The 9,893-nt window shown below is 36.0% G+C and overlaps 2 protein-coding genes across 2 annotated transcripts; one reads left to right on the plus strand and one right to left on the minus strand.

Moving 5' to 3' along the window:
- Positions 1-66: 66 nt before the first annotated feature.
- On the minus strand, positions 67-2,410 carry LOC147847261 (pentatricopeptide repeat-containing protein At4g18520, chloroplastic-like; the record flags this gene model as incomplete). The annotated part of the gene is made up of 1 exon (XM_087339382.1): positions 67-2,410. A coding segment is annotated over exon 1 (2,344 nt), but the record flags the coding sequence as incomplete, so codon positions are not given.
- Positions 2,411-8,046: 5,636 nt separating this feature from the next.
- Positions 8,047-9,424, plus strand: LOC147847262 (uncharacterized). Its single transcript, XM_087339384.1, has 2 exons — positions 8,047-8,481; positions 9,043-9,424. Exons 1-2 carry the CDS (start codon positions 8,155-8,157, stop codon positions 9,232-9,234), a joined length of 519 nt encoding a protein of 172 aa, XP_087195510.1. The 5' UTR covers positions 8,047-8,154; the 3' UTR covers positions 9,235-9,424.
- The last annotated feature ends 469 nt before the right edge of the window (positions 9,425-9,893 follow it).

The raw sequence follows: 9,893 nt of genomic DNA on the forward strand, positions 1-9,893 counted from the left end.
AAACTATATCTCTATTTGAGAGTCCGTCAAATACATGTGCTGATGATATCAAGAATCCACATTTACCATACATGTCAACCAAGGAGCTACCAACCAAATTATCTCTTTCCATAGAATCCTCTCTTTCAACACATTGTGCATGTATTTCTCGCCCTTTTTCTACATCCCGTGTGATACTGCAAAGTTTTAAGGCATAGACTAAGGTGATCTCATCAACGACGATTCTCTCAAGTTCCATACATCTAAAGCACCTCATTGCTTCTTCAATATTTCCTTGTTCAGTATACCCTGCAAGTAATGCATTCCATGATGCTGTATTCTTATGTTGAAGCCTTTCAAATACTTCATATGCTTTTCCAAGCATCCCAAATTTGGCATAGGTATCAACCACAGTATTGCCAATCTCAAGATCTCTTTCCAATAAGCCTTGCCTTTCAATCTCAGCATGTATTTCTTGGCCCTTTCCTATTGCACCCATGCCACTACAAATTTTCAAGACACAATCAAAAGTGGCATTGTTTGGTCGGAAACCCTCAAATTGCATCTTATCAAAACATTCAATTGCCTCATCAAAGTAATCATGCTCAACATATGCAGCAATGAGTGTAGTCCATGAGACAACATTTCTGATCGGAAGCTTATCAATTAACTTTTGTGCTATATTAATGAAACCACATTTTGCATACATATCAATCAAGGCATTACCAACTGTAAGGTCTCTTTGGATCAAACCTTGTCTTTCAATCTCAGCATGAATTTCATATCCTTTATCTAGAGCTCGAATTTTCCCACAAGCTTTTAAACCACAAATAAATGTTGCAGCATTCGGGTGAACATTCTCAAGTTCCATTTGTTCCAAACACATGAGTGCTTCATCTCCATAACCATGTTCACCATAACCTACAATTAATGAAGTCCATGCAACCACATCTTGATATTGAATCCTTTCAAATACTTGCTGAGCTAAAGTAAACAATCTGCATTTAGCAAGCATGTCAACCATAGCACTGCCTACAAATCTTTGTTGTTGGAGCCCTTGTATCTCGATCTCTGCACATATTTGTTGACCCCTCATTGCATTTCCAATGCTTCCACAAGCTTTCAATATGCAGACAAATGTAGTAGAATTTGGAATGACACCTTTGAGTGTCATTTCATCGAAACACCTTAATGCATCCTCGACATGCCCATGTTGAACATACCCTCCAATCAACACTGTCCAGGAAATAACGTCTTGATTTGGAAGCTTATCAAATACCTCTTCTGCACAACTCAGAAGACCACATTTCACATATGCATCGATCAATGTGCTGCCAATGATAGGATTCTCTTCTAGCAAGCTTTTTCTTTCAACTTCGACATGTATACCTTGAAGTTTATTTGTGGCTCCTATGTTAGAACACGCTTTCAAAACACAAACAAATGCTGTGGCATTAGGTGGTATACCCTCCCTTTGCATTCTTTCGAAACACTCTAATGCTTCGTTGCCATGCCCATGTTCGGCATATCCAGAAATTAGTGAAGTCCAAGAGACAATATCCTGGACCTGAAGCTCATCAAACACTTTCTTAGCATAATCAAGAGAACCAAATTTTGCATACATATCAACTAAAGTACTTCCAAGGCGAGGTTCTGTGTCGAAAAATCCTAATTCCTTGATTTGGGTATGTAAATCTACACCTTTCCTTAGATTTCCCGATGTAATGCAGGCTTTTAATATGCATATCAATGTGGGAGCATTAGGAGCAATACCTTCAATGCACATTTGATGATAAGAACTCAAAGCTTCATCTCCATATCCATTCTCAACATAAACATCAATAAGAGTGGTCCAAATTACAACATCTCGAACATTAACTACATCAAATACGTGTATTGCTTTGCATAGAAGACCACATTTAGCATACATATGAATCAAAGCACTTCCAACAAATGGGTTGTTTTGAAACAGCACAATACTATCAATTTTAGCATGTATATCACCACAAATTTTCGCATCCTTGAGATCAGAGCAAGCTTTAAGCAAAGAGACAAATAGATATGAAGTGAAATGCTGATGATGAATATTGCTGCCTTCTCCTTCTCTTTGTTCTTGTTGTTGTTCAAGTTTCTGATAAAAAAGCTTGATAGCATCTAAAGGTTTCTTGCATTTCACATAACCAGATATAAGAGCATTCCATGAGAGATGATTACCATGAAACAATGTATCATAGATTTTCCGAGCAACAAGGATATTTCCCATAGCCACCAAAACGATGACAAGATTGTTCCCCACTGATGGGTGGCTTGAAAGACCAAGCCTACTAGCAACTCCATGGAATTGCAGAGCATATCCATGGTTGTAGCAGAACTGGTTTCTGATGTCTTGGAGAAGGTGAGAAAAACATTGAACGGAGGGTTGTGCAGGCATCTCGAAGGTAAACCCTGTTCAGCTTCCATGTCTGCAAAGAAAGAAGAAAGAAAGGAAGAACTGAAAAAAAGGATTGATTATTTCCTCTGTTTCTACAATTTACAAATTTCACATATTATGTTAAAATAGGCCACATTTGGTCCCTAAAGAGTGCCTCTAGATTTAGATTTAGATTTAGAGACCCCCACCAAATACAATAGAAATTAGAGGGCATAATAATAATTGGTTCAAGAACTTTAATGACATGTTAATGATGGGCCGCTCTTCACGTTGGCCTTTCTCCTGCATTGCGGGGCTCCCTCTACTTCTCATCAATTACCCCAAATCAAGTTTTGAGCTCCTAGGATGAGCAATTTTATGCTCTCTTTCCTCTCCGACCGCGTATAGATAGTTCCAACTTGTGTGCATGTTATCTTTGCATGTAAGTAATTGTCATAAGGCCAAACAAGCCCAAGTGTGGATGTCTATAGGTCAAGGATTTCACCCCACCCCAAGCACAATAAGTTTATGCATCGATTCCATTATGTTCAAATATGAATGCATACATACATGGAAGAGAACAAGATTTGTGCTTTAAAGAGATGTTTGTAGAACAAGCCCAAGCATGGATGTCTGTAGATCAAGGACTTGCTTTCACCACCCCACACCCCAAGCACTTTAAGTTTATGCATCAACTCAGTACTTGGATATTTGATGTTATGGTCGAATGCTTCACTTGCAACTGAGCACATTGCCACTAGCACATTACCTTCAACAGCTCCAAGTGCCTTGATTTCAAAGATTACGTTCAAATATGAATGTATACATATGTATATGGAAGAGCGCATGAGTTGTGCTTTCCCTATTTTTATTCTTGTAGGAAGTTTTCAAATGTCCCTTGGTTCCTAAGCTCACGTGCACATCAAAAATGAGTTTCAAAGGTTTGGGCAAATAATGAAATTAGGTTAGGGACATTTGAGGGTGTTTGAGAAAATTTCTCAAATATCAACAAACACCAAAGATATATTAATAATTTTGAAACTCCTCACATAAAATCATTCAATCATTGGAGAGGAAATGATTGAAGTCACATGTGTGCTCATGGATTATTTGATCGCCCTAACATGTCTCGACAAGCCATTTACCATGCCATTTGGCCATTTGCATCACAATTATGCATTTTGATACGGATGTTGTAATAGTCTACAAATAATATGGTCAGCTCAAATTAATTGGATCTTCGCTTTGTGGCACACAACCACCTATCAATGTTGTTATGGATTTCTACACCTAATATGTAGAAGATCAACTCCAATCAACATTTGCTAGCATGGACTTGAGTCAAGGAACGTAAAGTATATCTTCTAAGCACTTTTCCTCTTACTTGAGTCTTTACATAAAACAAATTTAATTCCTTTTGTTGGATACTAGAGATGATTGCAAATCATGCCAAATACACCTTCAATGTCCCTTAAGTTCCACCTAAACACAATCAAAACAATTTGGCCCAATAAAGATTCAATCTCACATGGTCCTAAGAAAAAAGCAATGCAATTACAACTTGGTGGCTTGAAGTGAGGATTACTCTGGTTTACTTCAATAACTAAACCATGGCCAAAATAAGTTACTCTTGTGTATACCAACAAAATTGGCCATATATGTAGTTCCTCACATGTTTGGATTTGCAAGGTGCGCCTATCATCACGATAGGTATATGTGAAAGTTGTCCCGTGCTTGCATGGTCACACTATAATTCTTGTGTCCATTCAATATGATTTGATGAATAACATTTCTATATCCCTCTCTCCCAATTCATGACTTACACTAAATTTAAAAAATGGATAATGTGTTGTTATTTTGCCTTGAATATCTTACAAATGATACAAGTGCATTTCTCCAACAGTTCACATACATATTAGGTACCTCATTTAAATTGAATGGATAAGAGGCTATCATTAGTTTTTTTATGCAGTACAATTTAATATTGCTTTAAACTCCTCAATGAGCCCACTCTAATGCGTGTTCATACTTGCCACGAAGTGTGGATGATTCTTTCTGTTTGTGTAAATACCAAGTTTGCCTAGATCCATTGCAAACCTAGCAAGAAGCTTGTTATATTTCATATCCACATCTTAAAATTTTGATTACCTCAATCAAGCCTTACCTTTATGTTTAGTTAGGTAGATACTGACCTTGTTCCTTTCTACCACTCTTTTTGTAGAATGATATACCGGATGTGATTGAAACTCACAATGTGCCCTACTATCACACTCCCATAGTGTATGTAAGTCATCCAAAAATGTTGATGCTTTCCAAAGACTAATATATGTAGACATTACAAATGTAAACCACTTCAGTTTCTTCATCTTCACTTTATTGCCCCCTAGTTCACAATCTTCATGTAAAGGGGGCTACATATAGGTTTACACATGTCATGGCCACCACATGTCAACCACTTTAGCATCACCTACATTATCTTTTGATGCCTCTACTCCATGTGAAGAATCCTACTTTTAAGCAAGACAATATGAAATTATCTTCGTTCTAACTCATCTATTATATTCACCGAGTTATTCTATCATAGCTCATTCCCCATGCCAACATACGTGCAATCCCGTAAAAAGATAGATGTGCGCATCATAAACATATATGAAATACTAGCATGGCATATGGCAACTCACCAACCAACCATCAAACTTACACTGCTAGCATTTTACAATGACCATGATAGGATAAGAATTCTGCCAATTGTCGCACCAATACGTTTCATGCTCAAGAGGAAAGGTTAAGGGAGCCATGAGCCATTAATGGAAGATAAGGGTTTGTGCACATGAGGTTTGAAATAATAAAAATGTGTTAATATGTATAGCATTGAGTTCCAATGAAATAAATATATTTCATATTAATGATTTAGGGGGTGATTTTGTACAAGTTAAAAGTGGAGGCTAATTGAATCACATTTGGGTTTCCACACTAAGTGTTACGATCCAGGGGATGTTTGCATGTGAAGGCTAAATCCCACCACTACATCAAAGTGTATCCTTGGGATACAACAATTTGGTGTCACATAATCAACTGGAATGAGAACCACAGAGATAAATAAAAGCACTTAGATAAGAGATATCATGTCGTTCCTCATTTTGATCTGCTCCAAAGAAAACACCTTTTGAATGTAAATCATACACTAATGGGAAAAAGTTCCTACAAAACTATTGTATATTTTCCAGCAATAGAATGTGTTTTTAGAAAATTTCAATCTCTTATCATCTACACCTAGGATCCAAACATATTCATGTAAATCCACTCATTCATTAACCCAACTTAAAAAATCGTTTTTCAAAACTAAATTGAGAGATTGTATTTACATTTTCCTCCAAGTCATCACTCAATAGGTTCAAGGACAAGTTCTTCTATAGAAGTAACACCTAGAAAACACAATGGAACTACTTTAATTGGAATTTCATTCTATGGTGTGCTTATTGTTGGGAGGTTAATGGATGCCATAACTTGCATCCATTCCACATGCCGATTTTCCATGGGATCAAAAAGACCACCCAAAAAACTGTTAACTTTTGAAAGATTTGGCAACAACTAGATATAAATGCCTTGATACACTATGATACACAAAGTTATAGGAATTACTTTAACAAATAAAGGTTTTGAAATTCAGTTTTGGATACACAACAACTAGATATAAATGCATGGATACATTATGAAACACACAAATTGTGGGAACTACTTTAACAAATAGAGGTTGTCGAAATTCTGTTTTGGATGATATGATTCATATCAAACAACTATTTGATGGCAATGGCTTTAGAATGAAGACATATTTTGGATCGTACATGTTTTTGCTATACAATGATTTAAGAAGAGACCATATATTGGTTGGTTCATTACATTGTTTGTTGCTAAAGCAATTTGGGTTGTTATATCTCAACTTTGGGCCTCATTAATTGACTAGCAATATTTTGTCACCATTTAAATGGGTTATCAAGTAGAGTGTTACAACTCTACCCACCCCATCATATTAGCTTGTGTTTGTCTATCTTAGGCATTGGGAGATGTGGTATACTTGGAGCCTGAGAAATGGGTTCACGTTTGATGGATTTTAAGGGGAATACTTAGGTTGAAAGAAAATTAAGTTTGTGGTTTCTGCAACTATGGTGTATGGGCACCTTGTCCCTAGAGGAGTTAGATTTATGCCATTTAGTATTACAACACCTTAGAGGATTTACCTTGCAAAGCTAGATATGAAATAGAAGTGGATGACTTTATTTTGTAGTTTCTTTTTATATTCATCAGTTATGGCTTTTTTGTGTTGAATTATTAAAAGTTGAAGGGGACAAAAAGAGCAACCATTATACCTTATATCGCATCAATAGGAGAGCTAAAAAAAGTATGATGAGAGATGTTATAAAATCAAATGGTTTGAGGTCAAAGTAGAGCGAAGGTTATTCTCAACCATTGAATCTAGTCATAATGTTTTGAGGAATAAGACCATAAACAAACAAGATAATGACCTATCAATCAAAATTTTAAATATGTGTGTGCGACATCTCTAATTTGAACCATCAAACTTTTAATCATAAAACTTGTAGTGATTTTATCGGTACAATATCACATCTTAGAGACCCACAAGCCTACATATTGACACCTGGAGTTTCTACTTTACTCAATCAACTTTATCCATAAGGCAACACATTACGTGGTCAATATGATGATATGCAAGGTTCGGGTGATGTTCGATGGCAAAGGCAAGTGGCCTTTAAGAACCAATGACAAGACTTCACTTATTTTTTGATATAATTTTTGGTATGAAGTGGAATTATGCCATACCTTCTTTTATGTTGTATAACTGATATTTATTGTTCTACTTGTTTCATATATGACAACATCTACTTGATCAGATGCTTATACTAGCCTTTGTATCACGATAGAAGTGAGATGAAATGTCTTATGTTTGCTCCATGTACAGTTTTGAAGTAATATACTGAGGTGAATCTTTCTCTTAAAAAAACATCCATATGTTCATCTTGTAAGTAAATAACAATGGGCATGAGTTGATGCACCAAGACAAAGCACATGATAGAGAAAGGATGTGAAAAAATTAAAATGAAATTTATGCCTAAATTATAAATATGAACATCACATCTCATTCTTGATTGCGATTATGTCCCATCTAGCTCTCATATTACTCAAGTATTTATCGCATCTATAAAATGATGATGACAATATCATATCTATAAGACTTTATAAATAAACAATGTAAAGATGGGTGTGTCAATCACCCTAGATGCCTTTGAAGAACCATTAAAGAGGGTGTTCAATAAGAATGCACAACAGTGCCAAGATAGAGCACATCATAGGATGTAGAGTTATCACAAGCAAATATCTTGGAAACTATGTCAGATAGAGCGTGATTATCCATTATAAAGCAAAAGGGCCTAGGTTCTCACCCTCTAGATAGGCAATATGTATCGCACACTATTCCTAGGAATGGAGAATTGACGTATTCACTAAGGGACCCATGTAGTTGGTCACCATAATAAAAATGAGGGATGAGGAAGGTAAGTGATGCCAAAAGCATATGCCAAGTGATTGGAATTAAATGTCTATATATTTGGGAAGTGGGCATATATATAATGAAAAAGGTGATGATGGCAAGAACGTGGCTTTCATCAAAACATAAAGAAAGGGTGACTTTCATCAATATATAGAGAAAGAGTGACTTTCATTAAGACACACACACACACAAAGCAAGTATGTCTGAGGAAAATCATCATCAACATCATCATTTCTTTGGCCATCACAAGAAAGATGAAGAAGGAGAAGTGGAAGAAATCAATAAGCCAGTGTCACACATAAATGAGTACCAAGAGGCACAAGAGGATGCAATTCCTATAGAGAAAACAGAGTATTATGAAGGTCCTACTCATGGTACTCATGATAATGATAAAGGGAATGTTAATGTTAATGATCATGCTAATGATAATAATGCTCATGATGACGCCAAGAAACACGAGAAATCGGCAACGCATAAAGAGCACTTTGGTGAAGCTATTGGTGCAGCCGCAGTGGCTTTTGCTCTTGTAAGTACTTATACTAATGGATATAAAAACTTAAGTGTATTGTAAGTACATATCTATGTATAATGGGGTGAGTTTATTGCTACTAAGTAGAAATGTGTGTGTGGATGGATAATGTCAACAATGAAATGTTACATGAATATCATTTTTGTGTGTGTAATAATGAGGTGTTACCGTACGAGATGTACGGGTGATTGACAAGTGTGATAAGTGAGGGTCGGAGAAATATGTTCCTTCTATGTTCATTCATTCCCCATAAGGGGTTAAATAGTTACAAATTTACTTCTTCTATGATTTGTTTGTCACTTCCAAACATACAATCAAATTGATTCTAAAAAATACGTAGATAGGAAACATTATAAGGTTGAGTAATTAAGGTTCCATCTTATTTGAATACATGAAATAAAATGCAATATATTATTGCGATGTTGATTCACACAATCCAAGGTTCCAATGCACTGTAGACCAAGAACAATGTCCTAACTATCTAACGTTGTAATAGTAAATGTGATGCTTTCTCATTTATATCGCGCCTTGTGGTTGATCTTTGTATATGTATTGTAGCACGAGAAGCATGAAGAAAAGAAAGACCAAGAGCATGTGGGGCGACACAAATTAGAGGAGAAGTTTGCAGAGGCCGTGGCGATTAGTGCTGGAGGGTATGCTCTTCATGAGCACCATGAGAAGAAAGAGGCTAAGGAGGAAGCAGAAGAGGTCGAAGGGGAAGAGCATAAAAAGAAGCATCACTTTTTCTAGGTTGAACGATAATATGATGGGTTATAACTTTTATCCATATGACATTCCACTCCACCTTTTCGTTTTGAGCCACGAATGTAAATAAGGTTGTGTCTTTTTTATTTTACCAATGCCATTTCATCTTTTTGAGCATCTGTGTTGCTAAACATAAAGCTTTCTTATAATGGTGCAAGATCTCATTGTTTCTTCATTTTCATAGCGTCTTTCCTAAGTTACTATGAATTGCCATCGATGGCATTCTATAACAAATAATAAAATAGGAAAGGTCAAAAAAGTGAGAAAGAAAGATATATTATTAATAAACGTCATCTAATACCAAATTTGGACCATGAGCCAATTAGTTACAAGAAAATCGGATGTGTACCCCATCATCGAAAAAAAAAAAAAAAAAAACATAGATAACAGAGTTCTAGTATTGTCCAAAAGGTGTTATGGTATAACATATTCTATAAAGGAAATGACGATGTCCTAGGTCTAGTTTCATTTTCATTGAAGTCTCTCAAACAAGAGGGGGAGGTCAAAGGGTATTGATGTTGTTACGTCCCTTGGTCTCGATGTAAAAGGCTCATAGGTGGTGTAACTCATGTTCCCTTATGTTCTTAATTGCTTCTACACAACTAGTGACTTTGAGGCTTGGCATCCATAGGCATTTTGTTGTT

The sequence above is a fragment of the Azolla caroliniana genome, unplaced genomic scaffold (genome assembly GCF_043228905.1).
Source record: "Azolla caroliniana isolate FFs.n. ecotype wild unplaced genomic scaffold, voAzoCaro1.0.p SCAF_1279, whole genome shotgun sequence".
NCBI lineage: Eukaryota > Viridiplantae > Streptophyta > Polypodiopsida > Salviniales > Salviniaceae > Azolla > Azolla caroliniana.

Excerpts from the sequence above, each read along its gene's own strand:
- LOC147847262 (XM_087339384.1), top strand. The coding sequence starts at position 8,155 with ATGTCTGAGGAAAATCATCATCAACATCATCATTTCTTTGGCCATCAC. Across the intron at positions 8,482-9,042 it reads CCGCAGTGGCTTTTGCTCTT|CACGAGAAGCATGAAGAAAA; the intron begins GTAAGTACTTAT and ends TATGTATTGTAG.